This window comes from Myiozetetes cayanensis, unplaced genomic scaffold (assembly GCF_022539395.1).
Source record: "Myiozetetes cayanensis isolate MyiCay16 unplaced genomic scaffold, myiCay2020 scf2-11, whole genome shotgun sequence".
In the NCBI taxonomy this organism is placed as follows: Eukaryota; Metazoa; Chordata; class Aves; order Passeriformes; family Tyrannidae; genus Myiozetetes; species Myiozetetes cayanensis.
In genome coordinates, this window is record NW_026087411.1 from 43,558,298 (window position 1) to 43,584,447 (window position 26,150).

Here is a 26,150-nt window from a genome sequence, read left to right on the forward strand (position 1 = left end):
TGACCAGGGCACACCTCTGAATAAAGCAAGTAAGTGATTTTCCTAATTCATCAGGTGGTCAAAAAAGTAATGAGGGATATACCATATTGCAGGCTTCCACCTGTGTCACTGAGACTTGAATCCAGCAAACAAGTTAGCCATTTTGCTAGAAGTCAGCCTAAACATTTTCCCCTGCGATCTCAGGTGACTTGGTACTCTTTTCATTTTAGAAGAATGACTTGATCAGCTGGAGTTGGTTTTCAGGCACTTGTTAACTTCCAGCACAAATAAAAAGAATGAACTAGGGGAATAGAAGAAAACAAATGTAGGTAATGCTGCCAGAAGACGCTGCTGTTTTTTAAGACAAAGTATTGTAACAATAAACTGCAAGCTTATTAGAGTGAGATATACTCACAGAGTCAAGTATATTAAGATTCCTCCTACACAGCAGTAGTTTAAAAAAGTTTAGCATAGATCTTTGGACTGGACTAGCTTTGAATGTATCAGTGTAGCTAAACTAGTACTCCGCAGATAAAATGTGATGCTGAGTTACTGGCTAGAGCTCTTCTTGAAATTAAACTCCAGTATGGTTGGCTACTTGGAGTTACAAAAGAAACAAGATGAGGAAATAAACACAGAGGCGAAGAAGGGATGGGAAGGAGTAAAGCAATAAGTACTAAGATGAAATTTAGATCTTTGTGTCTCTGCAAGGAAACTGCACGAAACAAACCAGAACTGCAGGAATGGAGCCTAATACATGAAACTAACCGCATGTCCTTTATGTCTCTTGGTGCTTGTGTGTTTCAGAACTACATCTACAAAGGTAATTTTTAAAGCCATTTGCACACACGATTAAAAGAGAGAACCCTGGTACCAACAACGAAGCAGAAGATAAGCTCTGTCCATGAACCCATTAGGAGAGGTTTCCTGTGTTCAAGAAAGGTGCACTTCCAGATGCCCTGAGTAAACAGTGGTCATTCATACAAAACAAATCACTGAAAGATACAGAGTGAAAGCCAAGACCAACAGTACTTTGAATTGGTTGAGTAGCAGTTAAAATAATTTCTGATTCATTGTGTGAAAGATGGAATTTTTGCTTTTGAAAAGTTTAGGTAAAGAGGAAGAAAATTTGAGAGGTCAAAATAATTAAAAATTGGAGGATTCATATTAATACCAGGATTTAAGTTAGATCACCAGTGTGAAAACAGTGATTAAGTAGGAGGTGGTGGTGGGGGGGAATCACAAAATAAGCGATTCAATCGAGAGCACCAGAGTTGAAAACACGAGGATAGTTCCATAGAGACGACTGATTTCATTGTGTCTACCTTTAGAGCTGCTGGAATGGATGAAACTCGGTTTGTTTGATGGGGGCGGGGGCTGGGGTTTTTTGGCAGTAGTACTGTTGGCATTGACTGGAGATGACTGGAATGAGTTGGAAAGAAAGATGCCATCTGAAACTGGGCGAGGCTGGCGGGAGGGCTGCTGTTGCTTAAGGGTGGCAGGAGGAAAGTCACCATAAGATTTTCTTGTGCTGGAGTACTTATCCTGACCTGCTAGATTGGAATCCTCCTCCTCCTCATCATCATCATTGTATGCAACAAACTTGGCAGTATAAATCGTGTCAGGGGAGAGGACCTGTGTTTTGAGGTAAGAGGTGTTTCGCTGAGGTGGGGGAGGAGGAGCGTTAGATGAAGGGGTTGGGGATGGGAGTTCATATTCCCGTGGAAGTGGAGGTCTGTACAGACCAGGCTCGTCAGGTTCCAGCAATCTTCGTTCAGCTTCATCATGCTGCCTGCGCCTTTCAGCCTCTAAGCGACTGTAATATTCCTCTTCCTGTCGCCTCTGTAAGCCCGGAGGAAACAGAAACACAATGGTCAGACATTTCAGTCTAAGAGAGATTTAAGCTTTCCATCACTGAGCTACAAACATTTCGTGTAAATATTATATATTTTTTGGTCTCTTTTTCTGGCAGTGAACAAAGAAGTGCATCTATATGGACTCATACAAAGAATATTTACTACTATGAAAAAAAATGGCACTCATGCCTGTGGTCACTAAAGCAACTGCCTGTGTGACCTAAGGGCAATTCCAGCATTTATTACTCAGAATGTAACTACAATTAATAAGGCACAGATTTATTAAAGCGGTAAAGAATCTGTGGGAGAGGAAAATAACTAAAATTAACTACCATCTTAAAAAAGGAACCTTGTAATTTTGCTTCATGCTTATACAACATTCAACAGAACCTTGGAATAGATGACTCCTAACGCTTCTGGTATAAGTACCAGGAAAACTACTTTCATGCAGAATTCAAATTACAAGGAACTTTTCCAAAACAGACATCAAATAAATATTTTTAAAAACATTTGTAACAGAAACTATGCTATTTATAAGAGGCTATTGATCATTTAGAAAGCCATGAAATATCATCTATGTATTTTTTGGCTTTAAAAGATTTTTTTTTAACTAAATAACATTTAACTTTATTCAGCTCTTGTCTAAGACACACTGTAAATTAATACAAGGTTTTATTCAGTAGTTTGGTAACGAATGAAAATGTGTATTTGGGAACTGTATGTTGCAAAACCCCTTGTGTATAAGCATAGTATAGCTTCTGCTGGGAATATATGTCGTTCTGAACAACCACCCTATTTTTAATCCATGTGTTTAAAGAAATCCACCTTATCTGTTTATCTGTCCAACACTTAGTCAGTAATCCTGAAAAAGATCATAAATCTGGTCTTGTTCATCTAGAGCAAAGAATGAAACTCATCCCCTTGTTCTATTCTCTAAAACCATTGTACTGATGGTACCAAGTTCCAAGTTTGTAGATGTGCAAATATCTCGGTCAAGATCTGCCAGTGAAAACCCTTCCAAGTGTGTGATCCAAATGTCATTTGCTTGCATTATCATCAGAAATTAAGAAAGCCTTGGTTGTTTTTTCTTGGTTGCCTTTTTCTTTTTTTTCCTTTAGGCTTCCTACAGTATACTTTTAAATACTTTTCTCAGTCCAGATACACCTTCCAACCAAAGCTGAGCTCTCTTCTACTCATCAACACATGCTGTTTATGGGAAACAATTTAACAAAGCATGAAAATAATGTAACAAAACTAAATTAGTCAAGTTAATATATCTAAGGTTGGTTGTTGGGGTTTTTTTAAAGTATATTTGCTCAATCTTCCAAGATGAACACCAACACTACAAGATAGCCTTTTTTCTTCTTTCTGAAGTCAGTGTTACTAATAGGCAATCTGAAGAGAAGTAACTGCTCATTCTGTAGGAACAAGAGGGTCTTAAACACACTAAAAGCCAAATGAACTGGTTTGTCTTCAAGTTTTGACCAATAAAGCTTCTCATGTATAATGTTCTGAAGAAAGTGACAACCCTGAATTTTTACAATCTGTTTGATTGCACAGTGACTTATCTGCTGAAATTATTTATTTACTTTCTAGAAATCAGTTCTCTTTCCCCAATAGTTCAAACATAAAACCAATATGGAATACTCATTACCACTCTACCGTATTGCATATTTCTCTTTGTATTTTAAAAATACTGAAAAAATATTTAAGTGCCATCTCTGAGACACAGCAAAACTCAATACTCCTAACTCATCCATTATAGTAAAGAAGCTACACAAGTCATGCTGGGAGACTGAAGGAAAACAGGAGGTAATTGACTTCTTCCATAACTTTCAGAAAGGCTCTGAAAGCAAGTCCTTGCTACTGCTAAAAGCCTTTGAATGGTAAGCCTACTTCTGCAATACCAATCAACTCCAGCCAGCAGGAGCGGGTTATTTGTTTAATTACTTCTTGGTTTAGACTGGAAAAAAGGAAGCCTTGGGCCAAAGCCTTGGGCCGTGGCCTTTATCACAAGGGCTACTGTGTTTAACCCCTGCTGACCCAACACTGAGCTGTCCCTGGCCAGGCAGACAAAAGGCCTGCAAAAACCTCTGCAGCACTTAAAATACCACAACCTTTTCTTCAGCCTCTCTCCTGGTCCGCTCCTCCTCTTGCTGTCGACGCTCTTCTTCCTGCCTGGCTCTGTCTTCTGCCTCTCGTTTCCTCATTTCTTCCAATTGCTGCTGCCGTCTGCGCTCTTCATCCTGTAACTAACAGAGACACATCTTTAACTTTTTGCCACTCACGTGGGCAAGATGGGTCAAAAAAATGTAACCGAGTACTGGCATCTAAAAGTAACTCATTCAGTAGGAAATGCTATACGACAGATTTCCAGCTGTTAAGAGTATGCTTTGTCACATTCATTTTCCTAAAATCCCTAAGGGAAAATAAAAAAATAAAAAAAAAAAGACAGAGGTACACAGAGGTACATACATAAAAGCACAAAGTACACAGGGAGACATTTATATATACATGAACCCCTAGCAGAAGACTGAGGTGACTCACATTCCAGCAACTGTAGTCTCACAGGTACAGTAAAGTGAAATTAAATACTTGTAACCAACAGTCCACAGATCCAGCAGTCAATTGTTTTTTTCATTCTGGATTATTATTTAAGCACCGGAAAATCAAGACTCATTAGTCAAAGGGTCAATCCATTTAAAGTAACAGGCTCATTCAGCAAGTCTGCAAATAGTCTCAGGAGATAAATAAAATCTCCCACTGTATCTGCAGCAGATGTGTTTTGGAAAAAGCAGAGAACAAGGGGAAAAAAAACTTTGACTACTGAGATTAAACAGCTCACATGGACAACTCATGTCCAACAGACAGTACTAGTTCATATATTCTTATGATACTGAACTAATAAAAAAACTGAGCAACAATCCAAACTCTGTATGATTCTTTAAAGAGAACAGTATCTAAGCCCTTCATGCACAGGAATATTCACTGGTACAACACCATTATACTTCACAAGTAGAGGTTAACTGGACTACATGCTGTGTTATTTCTTACTGGAGCTATGTTTTCAAGTGATTCTTTTTTCCCTCCACACAATATTTTTTTATACTGACTAATATAGATGAGTAAATCGTTGGATCTTGCTATGATCTGCACATAAACAAGGGTACTTTTCGACTCCTGAATTTGTTTTTACAGTCCAGCTTCACTTAGAAATACCCTTAAGATACAAAGCAAAAGTAAAATTAATTTAGTTTTAATAGACTTTGTGAGGACAACCTTCATGTAAGTATCCCCCCCCAGTTAATTACTGGGAAACGTGCTTTAAAGCAGAACAGATTTTTAATCAATTTTCCAATAACTTCTAAAAAGGTCTACATTTTTTAACTAGTTTTCTTGCAATTATGTCTGCCCACTGCTCATTTTTGAGCATGAAAGCTAATGAACACAAGTTAATTAATTTCATTTAGGCAGTAATTTGGTGGATGTATACTAGAGGATGCCACCTCCAAGTTAATTCCCCTTATTTAGGGCTGAAACTGTCATTCCTAACTAAAAAGGACATACAGATAGAGATCAAGATCAATTGATACTGCAGAGCGGGGGAACATAGTCAGATTAAGACTTCTCCTTGTCTTGGTTATTAAAAAGACATTATTTTAGCAAAGGAGGTAATATTGCTGTCAAAAGGAAGGACAGCTAATAATTCACAAGAGTTTATACAAGATGAGTAATTTCCTCTTAAAAAAAAAAGGCAAGTAAAAACTGCATGGTGAGAAAACACAGGACAATTCCTTGACTCTATCCCAACTGCATTTAGAAAATATCCTGAACGTGGCAGTTACTGCTCCCAGGTTATGGCATGCATGCCTTTTTTAGTAGCAAATATTCCTATTCAAATGCTCTTAAACAAGAAAATATTTCCAACTAAATTAAAGGGAAAATAGGACTGGTTTGTTTAATTGTCTTGTGACTTTAACTGAAGGAATAAGGCAGACTGGGCAGGCTGCCCACCTGGGAACTGTTGTCAACGAACTGTTGTCAACATCTGAGTCATAATAATTGCGAAGACAACTGTATCCAGGTCGGAGGCTATTCTAAACACAGTAAAATAACTAAAAACTTTATGTAAGGCACAAGCGAGAATACAGCAACTATCAAGAGATGACATTTGATTTCTTTATGATCAGTAACTAGTTTCTACTTTGGGGCATTCTCAGACCAAGGCAGGGAGCAGTGGGATGATGAGGCATTGCCAGAGCACTTGCAGGCATCTGTCTGTCATTGCGTGCATACCACAGTATACAACTCTAACTTCATCCCAAATTTTCAAGACACAAAGCTTTGTGTCCCGCTTCTAGTAAGAGGACTATTAGGATTCCCTGGCTGAGTATTTCGATTTCATGCTTCTTCATCTTGATTAGTTATTCTCATCTAAAAGTCATGTTTTCACATGATTTACTAATTTTGGATTTTCTCCAAAGCTGCACATGTTTATGCTGTAACAGGTACAAACTGATCTGTTTTTACAGAGTGAAGAAGAGTGTTCTGCCAGCTGTAACTAACTGAGCAAAGCAGCTGAGCACAAAGCACCAATTCTTTTCCCCTGCTTTGTCCCAGCTCTACTCCAAAGCGTCAACAGTTCCCTCAGCTGCACAACTGTCCCCTTATTGCCAACATATGCTCGAAGCACTTTTCCTACCTAGAAGGGCAAAGACGACCACTCTTCCCCTGAGCTATTGCTCCTTGTAAAAGGGCCAGTGGGCTGCTCCCTATCAGGAATGTTAAGATATTCACAGGACTGGCTGGCATCCAGGAAGTCTCCAAGCACTGCTTAGAACACTCTGAAAGATGTTCCAGAAGAACTTTAAATTTATACCTATTTAATTACAACAACTAAAGCTGGGTCAGATCTGATAGTGGCCTGGGGAATTTAAAAAACAAACACTAGGCCAAGCTGACAATTCATGCATTAACTGTTCATCACCTTTCATCAGCCCTGTAATTAGCAGAACAGCTAACACCAATGCTCACATTAGACATACAGAAAAAGCATCAAGCATGGGAAAGCTTTTTTTTTTTTTTTTTTTTTTTAAGAAACAAAGTAGTAATTACTTGGGTACATGAAGTGGTGCAATTGAGATGCACTTGTGTCTACAAAGTCATGTAAATAGTATGAAAAAGGTGAAAACAGGAAAAAGCAGTATTTGCCGGGTGTAGCATTTAACATTATCTATTTCAGAATTAGCATGCTGTCTTTTTTTTTTAAAGCTAAATTTTTAAAGCTAAATCCAATGAACATAGTAAATCATTGACTGATTCAGGCCAGGGATCCATCTAGCACAGTACTCTGTCTCTGACCACAGCAAGAAGAGCTGCACATGAGCCTGTCCATTTCTTTTAGTATCTCCCCAGCATTCAAGACACCAGAGATGTCAGGTGGGACAGCCTTGTGTAATCCTTGGAGTAGCTGTTTACAGGTGTGATATCTATGAATTTTGTCTAATCCATTTTTAAAGCTGATGATACTGTCTGCCTTCACAACCTCCTGTCACAGACAGATCCAGAAGTTTACAGTCTGCTTGGCAAAATACTTTATCTATACAGTTGCAGCTCCAGGGACCAAGGTTTCAGCAAAAAAAAATACATGAGTAGAAAGAAGAAAAAATACTGATAGATACTAAGTCTGAAAAAACCATGACTCCAGGCTTGTCCATTAATTCAGAAAGCTGGAGTATTTCACCTTTTTCACTGCTGTAAACTGCTTAAAACACTCATGAACCTCACAGATACAAAACTGAACACCTTAGATTTATAAGTTACCACAAGTACGCATTTTAAAAGGTGATTTTGTTTTTCATAAAGTAAGGCCAAATATGCAAATCCGGATTTTGAACCAACACATTTACAGTTTTTTCAAGCAGCACAAAGTAATTATACTAACAAGAGATGCACATATCACCTTTCTTTCAAGCTGGTGTCCTAATTATATAGAAATACACTTTGAAGGGCATGTATTTCTTTTCTAGAAGACTACAGAACTTCTTTTCCATGTACCCATATCCAACGAGAGCAAAAAAATACAGAATTAGCTGGAGTCATAGCAATTACTGCTCCAGTTTGAAAGCCAGTCATGTTTTAGATGCAAGAAAATTGTAGTAACCAACTGAAAATGAAATTATATCATAACTTAACTGCATGTTTATGTAACCTACTTGGAAATATTTAGTTCAGAAGTAATTTCTGAGTTTACACATAATTTTTATGTTAATGACAAAACTGTAACAACTGTAAACAAGATTTCAGCACGTTCCAGTATGTGCTGAAACAGTGTGCTGTACTACTAGGCTCTCAAGACTATTTCACTTCAAATTGCAAAGGAATGGTGTTCCCAGAGCTCCTCTAAAATCTTTATGGGTGGTAAAGGGAAAGGAAGAAATCTTACCTCACGGTCTGTTCATTCAAAGTTATTAGTTATTAGATTTTATAAACATGATTGCACAAAACAGCAGATACACAGTTTTATATTAGACCACTGTTACAACAAACAAATCAAGTTTGCAAGCAGAGCACAACATCTAAAAGGAAGGAAACACAGGGAAAGGAGTCACGACATCTGAAAACATTCAAATGCATGCTTGCAGTTAACTTACTGCTTACTGTATCACAATGATTTTTCAACACCCAAAGATGCCAAATCATCATCCAAAGCACATAGAGTGTTTATTTATAAGGAACTGAAACGGCAAAGAGATATTGAAGAGAAAGAAACAAACATACCAAATCTAGAACAGAGATTGCTGGCACTGCAGTCTGCTGCAGGTAGTAAGAAAGGGGAAAAAAAAGAAAGATGCACAGTGAAAATAAAGATAGGTTCGACTTGCGCTATTTCAAAAGCATTTTCTTTTATTTGTTTAGTCAGCTGCTTCAGAACAAGGAACTGAATTGACATAATCCTGGAATACAGAAATGAAAACAAATAATCCCAAATTTTTTTAGTATTGCTTTGACTCATTCAACACCTCAGTAGTTCTCCAGAGATGCTACTTACTGCATCTCTAACAGTGAAATGTAACCAAAATCAAACAATAATTCAGTTCAAGACAACTGTTAATTTTTAGTTTCAAAATGTTCCAAAAAGCTGGAAGAACTTTATGCAGAAACAGTGTTTTAAATCCAGCACTTGCAGAGAGGACTGATAACAAGTTATGCAATACAACTGGCTTTCTTTTAATGACATATGGCTTTCTTAGCCTTGCTACAGTAAAATTTTAAAGACAGTTTGTTAAAATGGCAGTTCTACTTGAAATTTTTTATGCCCGTAGGTAACTGCCTATGTGCTACAAATTACATGTTAGCAATACTGGGCTTTAACACAACCAGTTTGCCAAATATAGATTTCACTTTTCCTTTCTTCAGTTTCCAAGTTTGAGGTATCTATTGTTTTACACAATAATAAAGTTAGCCACAAGAAAAAAAAAAGGAAAGCAATGCAGACTGCAGTGAATATGAGAAGAGTAAGTTTAGGAAATCAGGCTGCCAAAACAATCCTGAACTCAAATACTACTCAAGCCGCTAGCTATTTCTGAATGTCAAAACAACCATGTCCAAACATTTCTCAAGAATTAAACACTGCTTATCACAGAATTAAGTCAACTTTTCAAGACAAACACACAGAAGACACTCAACATGTTACAGAGCTAGTTTTTAAGCCTGGCAAAGCATAGCTATTGGTATGTAACGTGGGTATCCATGCTATTATTCAGAAAAGAACAGATTTTCCTACAGAAACCTTTTCTCATTAGCAGTAGATTTAGCAGATTCTGAGAGACAAAAGCCACCAGCAGAGGGATTAAAAACATCATCATACTATTCAGTTGTATTATCTTATTACATATGAGCTTCCACAGAACTGAAGCTAAGGTAAGTAAACCTTGTCAGATGCTGATCAAACAGGACACCAAGCAAAATCCAGGTATGTATGAGCTGGAACCCCAGACAGGGTGTATGAGTTGTTACAAAACTCAAAATCATATGGTTCAACCCAATGCTTCCCACTGCCGGGATCAGCACTAAGGTGGTGGTAAAGGTAGAGGTAGCAGCTTCCTTTACTTGGAGCAGACCAGCAAGTTGGAATCTCCATTCAGTTCACAATTCCCTGGAAGCACTCATGTCATGTACTCATGTCCAAGACTATAAAGAAAAACTCTTGGGAGTAAATATACTCGGGGTGGGGGGAGGGAGGGAGAAGTCACAGTATTTTTGTTCCTCGTTCTCCTACAAACTTTCAAAATTTCAAATGTTTTTGCTTTCCTTTCTGTAAGCAATTTTCTACCATCTTTTACCTTTTAATCATACTCCAGATACATGGCAAAACACCTTTATCCAAAGGGAATTTCCTTCTCCAAAACCAGAAAAGTGAATTAAATAGCTAAATCTATAAAAGGCAGATTTGATACTTCTATAATACATCATTTAACTGGTGAAGCCACTCTAAGTTATTAATTTTAAAATTCAAAGTATTTAAGAAAGCTTCATCCTCCCTTACCCTGTAAGAACATCAAAATACTCAGACAAAGCATGAAAACCCACCAAGCTAGATATTTACAATACTATTGTCTAGAAAGGATTATCCCCTTTTACCCTTGCTCTTCTTTCTGCCTCCAGTCGCTGCATGATGAGCATAGTATCCACATCATCATCCTCCTCTTCATCATCATCTTCATCCTTTTGTTTCGATTCTTGAAGTCGCTTTTGGAACTGCCACTCAAGCATGAGTTTGCGGAGGCGGTCATTTTCTTCCGCTGTACGATCAGGCTTGTTCTGAAGTTCCTGAATCTCTTTACTCAGCATGTCCACAATGTGCATCTGTTGCTGCTTCTCCAGTTTCTCCTTAGCATCCCGTTTCCAGGGATCTGGAGAGAGGCTATCACTAGACGACAGTTCTTCCTTGCTGATAGTGATGTACTGCAGATCTCTCCGCTCAATAGTCCGAGGCTGCTGCTGGGGCTGCAACTCTCGAATAACTGTTTCTTGAGACCTCTGCAAAGTTGAAGGTTTTTCTGATTTCACTTGCTGAAGGGGAACGGGAGGAACCACAGGCTGAGCAGGAATTAGTGGCTGAGAACGCATTTGGCCCAATTTTCTCTCCTGCTCACGACGTTTCCTTTCTCGTTCTTCTTCCAAACGTGCCTTTTCCTTTTCATACCACCTCTGATGCTCTTCTCTTTTTTTACGCTCAGCAGCAGCTACCTGAGAGGATGCTTGTGCTCCTATCTGGTTTGGAGGAGGAGGAGGAGGCAGAGGCAAATCCATTTGTAGTTCATCAAATTCGGCTGCATAGTGCACCGGAGGAGGCGGTGGTGGAGGGGGAAGATCTGTTCTGATGGGCTGGGAAATGGCCACTGGAGTCGGCTGGCTAGTAGCTGGAGTTTTCCAACGGCCAGGTCCACTTTTAGCTAAACAAGAACCAGGCGAGACTGGTTTGGAGGAATGGTTCAGATGCTCCTGGCTAGATGTGCTGGAATCCACGGACGAATTCATCCACTGGTCGCTGTCTGATTTCCGATCAATGTACTCGACATCCTTCCGTATAACAACTTCCAAACGATTCCTCTCTGGTTGGAAAACTTTATCTCTGAGCTCTTCCTGGGAACGAGCTACACGCTGAAAAAAATTTAAACAAGGCATGTATATCATAGTCCGTCCATATTAAAACATATTTGAAAATGGCTTACAAAACACATTCTTATTACTGAAGGTAATTACTTTTCAGCATTTCCATGCCCAGTAAGTTTCCCCAAACCAACAATAAAATAGTCTTCCCAGTCTTCTTAACTCATTTCTGTGATAGAAGACCTAACAAGCTCCAAAACGCCTGTGAACTGGACTAGGAGAAAGGATGAACGCAAAATGGAGTTTAAGCTGAAAACCTCCCCAGCTCGCACAGTTTCTCAGGACTATCCCTGACACCCCCTCCCCACCGTGTGAGTGAGTACAAGAGTGCTGGCAGTTCTGAGCAGCGGCTCAGGCATACCAGCTCTGCCATTCAGGCTTCAGCTGGCTTGACTGAACATCTTTCCTATTGGAAAAGCAAACAGAAAGGCTGCCAAGAGAGAGAAAAGGAGCCTCCGCCCACCCTGCCCCATGAACAAGCGAGATGACCCGCAGGAAGCTCTCATTACTACAGTGCCGTTCAGGGTATGGAATTCCAGGCAGGCAGGTCTGGTTCTACCTGCTCCTGAGGCATGGGTGTATTGGTCTGACATTTTGTTACTTTTTTAGTGCCTCAAACACCAAGCCTTTTTCTATACAAACTTGGGGTCTTGTTGCACTCTACAATGACCTGAAAAGGAACACTGGACCATAAATTAGGTTTATCAGATCTGTTAATGATTTTCTTGAAGCAAATATTCCTAGTTTGAATGTTAGGAACTACTAAGCACTGAACACATAATGCACCAATTATCAACAACTGAGAGAAGACTAACAAAGCAAACTCCTTTTCTTTTCCTCCATCAATGACCTTAACCATGACCTCTAAAGAATGCCTTCTTTGAGAAAAACAAGTGTATTTTTTATGCTCTATTAGTCCAATAGAGCTGAACACACAGCTATTTGTGTTAGATTTGCTGTAAAGATGCACCTAACCAAACAGTTTGCTAATGCCTTCAGAACAGAATACAGGCATTTAGCAGCTGTTTTTACAAGCCCAGTTCTCACTGCAAAGATTAAAAGTATAATTTAAAAAAAAAAAAGTCTATTTTCCTCTAATTTTCAACTTAAAAGAACTACTGTATGGCAGGTAAAAAACTGTGAACAGTTTCAATGCTTGTAAGGAGATAAAGCTTCTAGCCACTTGCCTTATGAAAATGCTTTTCTGCACTGCATTCAGCCTTAAGACCATAGCTCCAATTCGGTATCAGTCAACAACTTTAACAGATGGGCTTCATCTCACCAGTTTTAACCACCTCATCTAAGCTATTCACTTAAGCTTTTCTTAAGCAGGGGAGAGATGCATGTCCAGGCACCAATTATCATAGAATCTGGTTAAGACAAATGGGCAGAAACCATTCTCTAGAGGCAGGAGCCCTCCCCCTCTCCCACCAGTGACGGAGAGCACCTGGACATTAATTATGCAGATAAGATTAGGTGAGATAAAATAATGAAACCTGTAAGAGTTAAGCGTGGATATGCAGCATTCTCCTTCAAAATTACCATCCTACTTTGGCTACAGCATCTATACATCTATTTTCTTAACAGCTCAAATAATTAGAATTTGATATCTATAATATTAAACAAACAAACAAAAGCACTAGCTTTTATTCAATTGACTTTTTACTGAATTCACTTGCCCATATATCTATGAGTCATCAACAAGCAACCATCTCAAGGCAATTTACATGACACTGCTTTTCCAAGAGTCAAACATAATGAGCCTGGTGTAAGGCTGTGCTTTTATCGCAAATTAAGAAATAGCTGGAAAAGACAGAAAAAACCCCAACTTTTTCTCTGTGTTTTTAAGTCTGGTGGATTAGAGAAAAAGATCATCCAGTAACTGGGATTTAGTAGATCTAGGTTTAATTTCCTGTATGATTTGAGTGAAGTTCTCATTTACAAAGAGCAGAACAATACTATTTTTGAATTTGTAAAGGTACAAATGGGGTAAATTAATTTCATGTCAAGATGCATCTGCACTTTGATGATAGATACAACTTGAAATTATATACTTCTTTTTTTTATCTGAGAGCAGGGTATGTGTTTAAGTGAAGACTTTGGACAGGTCTCAAAGTACTGTTTTATTTCAGTTTTAATACTTCCCTTTGTCACTTAAACAACGCACCCTTCAGGCAAAGAGATTTTTCCACATAAACCTTCTTGGAAGAGTGGAAGATTTAGGTTGTTCTTCAGAAAACCATAAAACATTTTACAAGACAAACCATACTAGCATTTGCACCCTATTACCTCTAATGGGGGACTAAAACATCCCAGATGACAGGTCTGCAGAACATGTTAACATAAATTTTACGAATGGAAGAAAAATAATTAAAAAAAGGTAAAATGAGAAGAAAAAAACAAACAACATAAAAAGGCAGCATAGGTTTACTGAACCCAAGCCCATCCTGGCAAAAGTATAGTTGTTCCCCTCTTGTGGTATAGTTTCTCCTCAGCAATTCAGAGATTATAGAGAGCTGTCTATTCTGAAAAAATGTCTCTAGTAGTCTGGGCATGGAAAGCAAGCAGTTTTTTTCTGGTTTGTTTCTTTATACAGAAAAAAATTACTTCTCACCTGCATCGTAGTATTGATAGAATGATTGCTCTCTGCCTGGATCTGTGGTTTTTCTTCATAATTTGGCCACTGACTCTGAGCTGGACCCATTCGATCCTGGGACTTGGAAGCTGGGAATGTGAAATATTCTCTAGTATAGGTCTGTGTTGGGATGGGATAAGCTTCAGGTCGTGGTGGCAGAGTCTGTTCCTGAAAAAGGGAGAAAGCATGTAAGGTAGAATTTCCTTATCACATAGATCCGTATGGAAGACCGTTCCAAACATGCATTTCTCAAATGTTTTCTTTTGGGTCATAAGACCATTACTCATCTGGGACAGGAGATAAAGAGGTTGTCTAGTATAAAACGTAACTATGGTTATGACTTATGTTTTTATGGTCTCAAAGCGAGTATGCAATATTGTACAAAGCCAAGAAATCACAAGGACAAGTTCATGAACAAAACTTAATGAAATCACTGAAAGCTGTCCCAACCTTTCATTAGCTGTAATAAGCAAAACCCCCACACAGTCACTAGCACCAGGACTGCATTCAAATAGTTAAGACGCTGGTTTGACTCAAGCACACTGATGCTATTGATAGCTAAAGAAAGTTAAAAGCCAGCATTTTGCTTGCCACTTCTGACCTCTGTACAAAGATTTCCAGTTGAGACTGAGGTTATTTTGGTGGTAGTTCCAGATGCATAAGCATTCTTTCCCCCAGGGCTTGGAGGCTGATCTGTTGGAAAATTAAAGGAAGCATTTACATGACTGTTAATAATAATTTACAGAACTTAATAAAATAAAATAACTATGATTTTTCCTTTAAACAGTTCTAACAAGAAGCTTGCTCCAAATGTTACTACTACACTGGTATTTTAAACTTAATCCACTTTTAAAAACAATCAATCCCCTTTTGAATACAACAACCTCTGAAATTACTGGTAGAGGCAACTACTCCTAAAAAAGGGATAATCTTTCTTACTTGCTACATTGGGACTGGATCGATGATCAGCTCTGTTCTTCATCAATCTGTCATCCCCTGGCAGCTTCTTTGGTTCGCTGTACTCTGTCCACGGCAGCTGAGGACTCTCAGGTGATCCATTTTGAGTGGAGTTGTTATACAGCTCAAATCCTTCACTCTTTGGTCGGGGTTTACCTGAGCCACGGCGGTCAGAAACTGTAACAGTTGGATATGTATTTTCTCCCTTTCACTTATATTAACTACTGCCTAGCATATTCTTTTTCAAACCAGAGCTACCCTGCATTAATATTTAAAAATTACGTCACAGTAAAGTGAATGCTAGATTTTAAAATTTGTACTTCTTCAAATATGCAATCTCAATCTTGTATCAAGTACTAATAGAGGATTCCTTTGATTTTTATTCTTCCAAAGAGCTTTTGAAAAAGCTATCACAATATCTGGAAAAGCCAAATGTGCTACACTGAAAGGTCTCTTTCTGACTGAGGCATATGGCATCTGGGATGGTGTTGTAAACTGTGATAATAAGGATTTGTTCTTTTAACCCATACTTTTCCATACTGTAGTACTACCCTGTAAGTAGAAAAGGTCTTCCTTGACAAAATGATTTCCTTCAAAATGTTCTTTTACGTCTTTTGTTAGTTCCCTGAAGTAGGATGATAAAATACAACATGGGAGAAACATCCAAGAACTTCTTATGATCAGACACAGAAACTTAAGGCGATAATAAGTTTCAACATTTCTAGCTTAAAAAATAATTAAAATATAAATACTAAATGGCAAAACACGTTCCAGGGGTTTCTGTCTCTCTCTTAGTAATTACACTGGACTCTGTGGTTACAAGGAAGTGATATTCTGAGAGCAGGAGAGAAACTCTTATGAAAGGGGCAAAAAAAGCCATCAAGTTTAATGTTCTTTGCATTCACTATATTCCATTTGTTAAAACAAAAATTAATTCAAATAAGAAATGTGTTTAAACGCATAATTAAGTTTTAAAAGGCACATGTGCAAAGCATTTATTAACAATTAGACTAGCATAATCTTAACAATATTTAAAACCAGATGAAGTTCTGATAAGAATGGAAATGGGTTTTTTTCTGTGCAATTACATCTCTTTTCTGATTTAGTATTATGGTAATATTTTATAAGATACTGTAAATTATTATATTTTCTGCATTCTTATAAATACAGAAAGTAGACTTATAAAACTGTTATTAACACAAATAAAATTAGTATATTTACCTCTTTGCATCATTGGGGATGGCTGATTAAGCAGGGTTGCCAGACCATGGTAAATTGCTCCTTGTTTTGCTACTTCTAGTGTTACTACAGAACCTGTCCTTGTCATAAGTTCTGCTGCCCTGCAATAAAAGCCAAAGCAAAAACAAACAAACAAACAAACAAAAAATTAGGTACTGTATTACTTAGTTCTCCTTATTATCAGTTTGTATGTTGTCATTTCTCACCTTTATTCTAGCAATCTTTTGTTTGACAAAGCACTCTTTTTCTAATTAAGACTTAAAGTCACTTTGAAAAAAACTAGCAGATGATGACTAGAAGACATGTACAGAGACAACACCTTCTCGCAAGTACTGTTTATTCACAGTTTCTGCATTAAAGGTCAGAAGCCAAAATATTTAAAATTAGAGTTAAATAAAACTGTTCAATCTACATAGATAACCCGTATCATATACAGAAAACAGTACACAAACAGTCGAACTTGTTACTAAGGTTATTCACAGGCAGTTATCAAAAGCCAAGACAAAGCCTAAAATTTTAAAAAAATGAGCTTCTGCCCATTTCAGTAAGTTATTAATCTAACATTTTCTTCATGGAAAGACAACCAAGGGAAGCTTTCTGTACCTTTCCTGGGACAGGCCCACCAAACTTCGACCATCCACACTAAGCAACTGATCCCCTGCAGCCAGACGACCATCCTAAATATATATTCAAGAGAAGAATATTCATACAACAATGCTAACATGGTCAAAATTAAAACAATTATTTACACATACTAGTTAACAAAGGATTTTAGAGCATTTCCAAAGGATCTTTCTACCTTTGAACATCTGACATTTAAGAGTATTACTAACCACATCTGCAGCGCCTCCTTTCACAACAGACTTGACATATATTCCAAGTTTGTCTTGACCAGCACCCTACAGAGAAAGAAGCATTAATTTATTTAATTTTTACTTGATCTCTTAAGCATTCTACAAGTGTTAATCAGACATTTTACATGCCTAAGTAAACCTCTATCTTCTCACTACTTTTATATATTTCCAAACTGGAAAAAAACCCCCAGCTATATAGAGAAGAGTTACATTCATTTAAAGTCATAAGAAAAATTTAATACTAGGTCTATTAAAATGGCAAGCTTTTTTAGAAACAAAGAATACTTGGTCTTAATGCAAGTTTAAATAAGAAAAAAAATACATCAGCTAAAACTTAAAAAGTTTATTCTAATCCCCTTCTAATAAGAAATACTTATTTCCACTTTTACATGCATGTTATTATTTATACCTCATTGTTTTATGATTCAAAAGAGCGTACTGTTTCTCTTGCTAATAACCCAATGAAACAAGGTAAATTGCAGATTACAGGAAAAAGGAATAGAAGTGGTTTTTTACATTCATTAGGACTGTAAAGAAGCTAGTGTAAAGGAACAAAGAGTGCCTCTAGCTTTACATAAACAAGTAAAGCAGACATAATAAGTAATTTAGAATTGACAGAGCCAATATTTAAGTCTACTGCAAAACCATGCGACTTTGTTCATGAAACACCTTCCTCATAAGTATTCTGCTGAATTTTGAAAGGACTGTTAACAATGAACTTATTGCAAGACAACCAACAGATTCAAGATGAAAGAATTTAAGCACCTATTCAAGCCATGCTGTTGCGTCATCCACATGCTCCAATGTACAAGACACCACACAAATCAGTCTAACTGTTAGTATCACAAACCTTTAAATTGTCACTTACATTGTAAGACTATCATTTGTGTGTTCATTATCTACTACAGCAAAAATGGTACCGTTTTACTCTGCAAGTCACTTAGAAGAGTGCTAAGTACGTTATCAATGGAGCAGTCTTAATTGTAACATATTTCTAAAATAATCCCTCAAGTTGCTCTGATATTGAATATACAGCTTCCTCTTTTCTTTCCCCCCTGCTTTTCCAACTCTTTCCTTTTGGCAGCAAAAGTATTCATTACTCCCACTGTTATAATAAAGTAAAATAAGAATCAAGGTGAAGATTATTCAAAAGCTAGTGTTGTACATACAGTTTTCTAAGCAAGTGAAAGACCTATTTTTATTCATTAAATCTTGAGGTAATCCCAAATGTTTACACAAAAGCCAGAGAAAAGGAATTCCTTCGAGTCTCATGATTCGAGATTAACATTCTACATGCCCAAATTTTTCATAATATTGCTTCAATCATATTTATGGATAAAAAGGGAAAAAATAAAAACAATAACTGAAATAAGGGCACTTTCTTTGTCTAGAAAGAATATAAAGGCAAATAAAATAATTTAGTTACTTTTTGGGTTTGGTTTGTTGTTATTTTTAAGGGCTCTAAATGAATTTTGTAGTAACTGCAGAATATTTTTAACTTTATACCAGAAAAAATGGTTAAAGTTATGAGAAACAAGTCAGAAGATTGCTAGATAAATGTAATGAAAAATGAAATTTTTCTTTTTATGCTTCACAAGTACTCCCTCCTTCCCCTCTCCCTCCAGGTAATCAAGACACACATAGGGAAGGACTGTCTGGTTGACAGAACAACTAGACTTCCAAGATGGATGATGCAAGATGTCTCAGCAGGACTTCCTCAAGACTTTAAGGTGACATGCAAGAAGGAACTTGTCCTTTTATTTTAGTAATATATGGTTTGATAATGGATAGAAAGTTGTTAGTTTTCACAAGGAATGGAAGTTTTCAGAGAAGCCCTAAATGAATGTGCTGTTCACTAATGTACCTAAATGTATCAGATGTAAGTTTGATCAAGTAAGTCAAAACCAAAGGCTGGAGAAGGATCACATGATCCTGAACACTGAAGCCATAGTGGGGTGAAAATGTATTTCACTGGTCAGAATACGAAGTAATGCTCCAACCTTCCAAGGTACTGCTCCCCATCAGGGCACTGTCAGCAGAACCAGTTACCAACTTCCCTTGTTGGTAACCGAAAATTAAATTAAAGGGTTTATATGCTCCTTCCTCTGCCTCCAACAATTAAATATACCTAAAGGTAAGCTCCTTGACTTCCAAAGGGCAAAGCAGCCAATAGCAACTCACTCACCCACCCTTGTAGTTACAACCTCCTGTTTTTGCAGGGACCAAATGGTAGCTTTTGTTGGAGGCCAGACTGACCAAGAGTAACCAGATGCCTCTGAAGACACCTGGGATTGACAGCACTTCTATTCCTTCCTAACTTCAAAGGATGCTAGCAAGAATCTTATCCCCTTGGGTCCAGAAATTCAGGCAAAAATCTGCCTAATACACAGATTAGGTAAAAACAAGTAAGCCTTTGGAAGAGCACTGCCACTTACAACAGCACATGTATTAATCAAGCAATTTTGGAGTTCTGACTTTGGTACTCAGGTATTACATTAGATGCTATTTCCATCCATACCCATCACCTTTCTCATGCTTGATTATGGCTGTTAGTGCACATTAAATGAAGTTGAAAACTTCGGCATAAGCCCATGGTATGTGCATTGGTTTGCAGATAGTGATGATATAAACATTTTCAATTGCACAAATATCCATACAGTAGTTTCTAAACTGGCTTTATCTCCTTGAGAAAGATCCTTCTAATCCCTATTTTCAGAGCCATCTTAGATCAGCTCAAAAATCTGGAAGCCAAGAGAACTAACAGAACAGAACAGACAAACCAGAAACCACCACGGTCAGTGAAAATCTAAAAGGGTCACATTTACAAAACTGTTTGGAATTCTGGTTACTCCCTTACAAAACAACACCAACAGAACCATGAGGCTCAGAGGATAACAAGGGTGATCAGAAACATGGAACAGCTTTCTTGGGAGAATCAACTAAATAGACATGGACTCCTCAGCTCAGCAAAAGTCAAGGAAGTGAAAGCCAACAGGATTATGTGTTGCACTGACAGGATTATTTATCATCTCTAATCAGCCAACAGAAAACGCTTTCTTACTTCTGTTATCCTGTCTATCATATTTTAAATAGTAAAACACAAACCCAAAACCAAACCAAACCAAACACAACAAAAAACCCCACCCAGAACATTTTCCATAGGATTTCATAATTAAATTGGAAACACCCAGGAACAGGACTGCTATAGATGCCTCAGGGTAAACAGAATCACAGATTCATGGCAGGGCTCTTTGAGGTCTTTGGAAAAATATCCAAACAACAAAACCTCCCTAAAACAGATATAATGCACTCTCAAAGAAATTCTGAAATTACAGAAAGTTAAAAACCAGAAGGAACCACAGAATCATAGAATGGCTTGGGTTGGAACAGACCTTAAAGATTCCCTGCCATGGGGAATCGCATCCACTAGACCAGGTTGCTCAAAGCCCCATCCAACCTGGCCTTGAACACTTCCAGGGATGGGGCATCTACCACTTATCTGAGTAACCCATTCCAGTGCCTCACCACCCTCACAGTAAAGAATTTCTTCCTAATAACTAATCTAAACTTACTTTCTTTCAGTTTAAACCCACTCCTCGTTGTCCTATCACTACATGTCCTTCTAAAGGGCAGCTCTGGCAGGCCTCCTTTACGTACGGGAAGGCCACAATTAGCTCAGGTCAGGACTCTCACTTCTGGCTGAACAATCTCAATTCTCTCAGCCTTTCCTTGTAGGAGAGGTACATCTTACACTTGTTATGTTCTTTGTCTAAATACCCCACAGCTGGAAGATACCGCATCACTCAGATTTTTGCTCTAACTGCTCCTATACTCTAAGCCTGACAGTAATTCTTCATTATGATTTGAAGGAGTTACTCCTCCTTCCTTCTTTTTCCATGTTTTCATGAAGTCTGTACAGTTTGTCAATCTTTTCCTGTTCTTTTAAGGGAAGTTATGAGCAGATGCGTTAGCTCCAAATCATCTCACAAATACAAACCTAAGGGATTTTGAAAGCATAAAAATGATATTCAAAATATATTTGTTCAGATTACATTAAAAAAATCTTAAATTAGCTACCACATCTACTTATATATTATCAGGACCAATGAGTTTTTTCTCTGTCTAATCTACATGTCACTTGTTTCTAACAACATGCATGTGCTTTCAGATGCTTGGGAAGACTTCTCACTAAGTATCCTTAAAACCAAGTCATCTTCCTTCAACTTTTACCCTAACCTTTATAGTAATTTCAATCCAAATTCTTAATTTCTGTTGAAATAGACCCAATTTTGCTTTGGTTCCACCTTCCAGGAGACTGCATTAGAAGGAAATATATAATTATTAAGGACACAAAAAGGTTGTTGATATGTAGTTAGTCACACATACTAAACTCCAAAGTGAGTAAAATTCTCATATACGCCACATGAATTTTTCTGTTCTCATTTACTTATATTTAAATAAAAGAGGTTTTTCTGTAAACTACTTATTAACCTGATTTTCTATCAAAGGAATGTGAAGGTCAACATAATTAAAATTATTCCCCCACAAACAAAACAGAGAAATGACATGTGTGTATCAGTAGCAATAATATGGCAAACATTCTTTGCACTTCACTGTATTTTCTCCAATCCTGAATACCAAAAGCACATGTATCCATAAAGTTGTTAGTCCAAACAGAAGAACACAACTGAAAACAAGTTAATGACTGTGAAAAGCAAGACTGTAGTAGGCATAAAAAGATGGCTTAGTCTCTCCCCCAAGATTAACACAGTGAAACCTACAGCATATTTTATCAAATTTACATAACCAAATACAAAATCCCCAAAACCTTTACAAGTATTTTTCAAAAAATAAAGTAGCATATTCTAGATTTTAAAAAAAGCTTAATCCACAGCAGCCTTTACCAATCTATCTGTTTTCTTTCACATTTGATGCAACTTTTTCCTCACAATCCTTCCAGAAAGTGAAACAATATACCCTTTTGAGGAAAAATTTCGGAAATCCTTCCACTTAAGTAACAATTTAGGGAAACTTCTACAGGCGTGTAACTGGAAAACCCTCACAAACCTACTATAGCTCCTTCAGTTCACCTGGGTGACAATATTCCTGAACTGAACTGCCTGAGTATAAAACTATTCTGAAGACCTCCTTTGTTCAGCTCTAAATAATATCTAAATGATATCATAGCCAAAACAAACCTTACTGAAAAAAAGTTCTATAAGGAAGGTATTAGCTGAACAGAATTCAATAAATAGGGAATTGTGGACTGAAGAAGAGAACATGGTACTTAAAAATACTGATATCTCAAATACATCAGATCTAAGCTTCAAAATGAGAAACACCTCCATTTTGTGGTTTTACAATATAGTTAAAGAATCAGTGCAAAAAAACGACCCAGATAAAATTAAGCTCAGAGAACAAGTTTGGAGGCTAGCAGTGGATCACTACACATTTCAGTATTTTAAAAATAATGTTATGTTAAATGAATTACAATTACACTGGCACTGCACTCATACAGAATGTCAGGAAGAAACCCACCTGTCTGCTCACATGCTGTCTCACACTTGGAGCTGCGCAGGCACTACTGTGTTGTGCCAGGTCCTGTGACAGACCTGGCTGGAGGCTAAGTTGATCCCCACCTCCAATTCCCCTGCCCCACCCCCAATAAAACCTTTGTTTTCAACTAAATCAGCTTCCTCAACTTGTTTACAGCATGGCACAACTGTTCATAACCGTACAGGAAAGGAGCTGCTAGGAGGGGCCTGGATCATTAAGAGGGTTTGACTCCACTACTTCATGAATAATGTGATTTTTTAATGCAACAATTTAAACTGTTTGAAATTCATAAATCCTACTATAGGTCGCCCATTGACCTTTCAAGCAGCTCTGGGTGTAGTGTCTGCAAAACAACAGTATTCTAGTGTAAGCTGAGCCCCAGAACAATTCCAAACCAACCAAACAGCCACATACATGCAGATCCCCACACAGAGAAGCAAACGACACAGTGGAACAATGTCTTTGGTTTAAGCTTTTGACAGCCTGCATGTCAAACACACCAAAATGACACTTTCTGACTTGGCCATGTCCCACCCATTCCTTTCTAAATGTAAAAAATTCCAATCTTTATTTAGAAAGGGATGGAGATGAATGACATATGTAGAACTGAAGTAAATGCATCCTGCTAAAAAACACAATGCACTTTTACTTATGTAATTGCACAGTGGGATAAAAACGTCACCCCTTTTTTCCCAGAAAGCCTTATTAGGCCTCTGAGTAAAAACATGGAAAGATTCTTCAAAATAATCTTCTCCATGCTCGGGCTTATTCATCTTTAAGATGTACATAGCCAACACATGAGGGGAAACTGAGGAAAACTATTAGATCCAGTACCCAGAAGGGCTCATATTTGCATGACCTGTATAAAGGTTTTTTTATCACACTTAAGAAGTAATTAAATGCTTTAAAACAGTACAAGCTGAAAGATGTTAACATATTTCACTTGCAAGTTTGTCATGTATTTTAGTCAGACTGTGAAAATAATTAATCCTAAATTTGCTTTGACTTGCAGGTTGCTGCAGGAATTCTATGACAAAGAGCAACTTTCACATTTAGATTGCAATTTTAATAGATCTTCTAATCCTATTTTGGGGGAAAGACAAACACAGGACACTTCTGCTTACAGAAGTCTGTTTAGAATGGCAACTCAGGTCTTTATCCTAAATCTAAATGAAGAAAAGAATGTATGGGAAAATGTTTAAGTGATGAAACTACCTTGTAAAAAATAAACAAACAACGAATCCTCTCCCACTGAGAGCTAGAATAAAAGGAGCTACCAAGTCAAGAGGATAAGCAAAAAACTGAGATATGAAATTATCAATAAATCCAGCAATTAAAACTCACCCAAGTTTTACTTCCCTTAGATCTGGCTTTATTGCATCTGTGTGGCCCACATACATGGTTTGACAATATTTAAAGTGGGATTGAAGAAAGATAGGTAAGCTTTTAGAAAAGAGGACTAGCTTTATTTTTGACAAGACGGTCTAGTTTGAAATAGTTCTTATCACAGAACAAACACATCTTTAGAAAAATCATAGAATATGGAATCTAAAATAACCTAATAAGGTTATAAAGAAAAGTAATGAAATAAAACACGGAGAGAGTTGTTAAGTTTATTAGACATTTGGATGATGACAATTGTTGAGTTTCAACATCAGTACTGTTCACATGTCATGGGTTGCAGAGTCCGTGCAAATCTAAGTCTTCATTTCAAATTAAATGAAAACTTCAAATTATTGAAGTGGTACTAATTAGGCCCAATAATTCAACGATGTCCAGCTAACATTCCAATCTGTCTAATGCACATGAGAACTTAATTGTAGCAAGAGATACTTATTTTTCTAGTGGTTTGTACCTGAATTGACAAGAGACCTACGCGATATAACTGAGTAGACCCTACACAGAAACTGACACTGAAGCATCTGCATCTGAAGTCTACGCATGCAACAAATATTGAAAATCAACTCCTAAATACTGTAAAATATGTGAGTATTGTAACTAAACTCCAAAAGACTATAAACTCATCAGAAAAAAAAGTCATGTGCCCCTTCTGGTACCTGAATTGAGTATTTTACAAAATACTATGAAACTTCCTAAATCAATTCTTTTCAAAGCAAAAACCCCTGACCTGTTAGAAGAAGAAACTAAAATTGCAGACTATGTTCCCTATTCCCAATAGAGTGACACGCACAAATGCCAGAATAGCAGAGGATATAATGAACAAGAAAGAAGCTTACACATGGAAGAGAGGAAAAAAATACCAGTAGTTATCATTTGACTTGTTTAACAGGATATTTTACCATTCCTCCATCATGCTGATTTTGGGGGGAGGGGGGGGGGGATAAAAAGGAATCAGCCTTACAAAGCAAAACCCCAATACACTTACAATATAAACAGAACCTCACCTGAAAACACGACCAAAGACTGAAGAGTGGAGAACAGTTAACCAGCTGGAACTTCAGCAAGAGCTTTTAGTTCTTTCAAAAAACCCACAACTATTTATCTTGGAGATTAATGAATTCAGACAGACTGGAGCCAACAGAAAACCCCATTAAAAAGTCAACATTAAAATCTCACCTGAGAGATAATTCTTTTTTTTTTTTTTACCATATATAACACTGGTATATACTAACATAACATTCTTTTATATACAGATACATACATATTCTTCTCTACTAGTTCAGAAAAAGTGTTTATTAAGTTTTCACATTTGGAAAACTAAGAAGTAACAAAGTAACAAAGACTCCATAAACTTTCATTTATAAAAGTCTTTTAAATAAGCAGTAGGACAACTAGGAAACCTGAGCTAGTATACCACAACATCTCACCTCTTATAAAGGAATTTACTAAAGAATTTACTGAATAAACAAATCAATTGACTGAATGACTTTCCTGTAGGATATGAAAGATCAGAAGAGCTCTGAAAACTCATGCAATTATGGTAATCCAGAGAAGTTAAAGAGTAAATTCTGGCACCTCTGCTCAGCCCAACTTCAACTTCTAGAATGCTGATACAATATACTTAAGACTCATGGCACTGACAGAGGGCAGAGGAGGTAACAAACACTACAAAGGCTAATTAAAAGAGAACCTGGAAGATGAAGAAAATAATCTCCCTCCCAGACTGCAATCTCAACCAAAAAAAACAACAAACAACCCCCCCCAAGAAAACAAACAAACAAAAAAAAACAGACCACAAAAAACCCTAGAAGTTGGCTGGGAACCAAGTCAATCACACCTTTAATGCATCAAAAGAAAAAGGTTGGTACAATTTTCTGATTGAGTACAAAAATTCTGTCATGTTAAGCCTAAGGACCAAATGTGGACAATGTGATCTAACCTTGTTTTTTAAGACAGCCTAACAAGAAACAAGTCATTTTCCATCACATCCACTTATAA

General features: G+C 37.3%; 1 protein-coding gene across 23 annotated transcripts in view; it reads right to left on the minus strand.

Moving 5' to 3' along the window:
• Positions 1 to 26,150, minus strand: part of AFDN (afadin, adherens junction formation factor) — a 123,061-nt gene that overhangs the window by 5,735 nt on the left and 91,176 nt on the right. For 6 of the 23 annotated variants that reach the window (XM_050315630.1, XM_050315626.1, XM_050315625.1 and 3 more), the window contains 9 exons: positions 17,175 to 17,240; positions 16,945 to 17,018; positions 16,324 to 16,442; positions 15,085 to 15,279; positions 14,747 to 14,838; positions 14,125 to 14,313; positions 10,479 to 11,501; positions 3,953 to 4,087; positions 1,530 to 1,821 (listed from right to left, as the gene is read on the minus strand). In XM_050315630.1, coding sequence (XP_050171587.1) covers positions 1,530 to 1,821; positions 3,953 to 4,087; positions 10,479 to 11,501; positions 14,125 to 14,313; positions 14,747 to 14,838; positions 15,085 to 15,279; positions 16,324 to 16,442; positions 16,945 to 17,018; positions 17,175 to 17,240 — 2,185 coding nt within the window. Of the gene's footprint in view, positions 1 to 1,304; positions 1,822 to 3,952; positions 4,088 to 8,615; positions 8,652 to 10,478; positions 11,502 to 14,124; positions 14,314 to 14,746; positions 14,839 to 15,084; positions 15,280 to 16,323; positions 16,443 to 16,944; positions 17,019 to 17,174; positions 17,241 to 26,150 lie in introns of all 23 variants that reach the window. The other 17 variants (XM_050315622.1, XM_050315611.1, XM_050315618.1 and 14 more) reach the window with 10 other exon arrangements.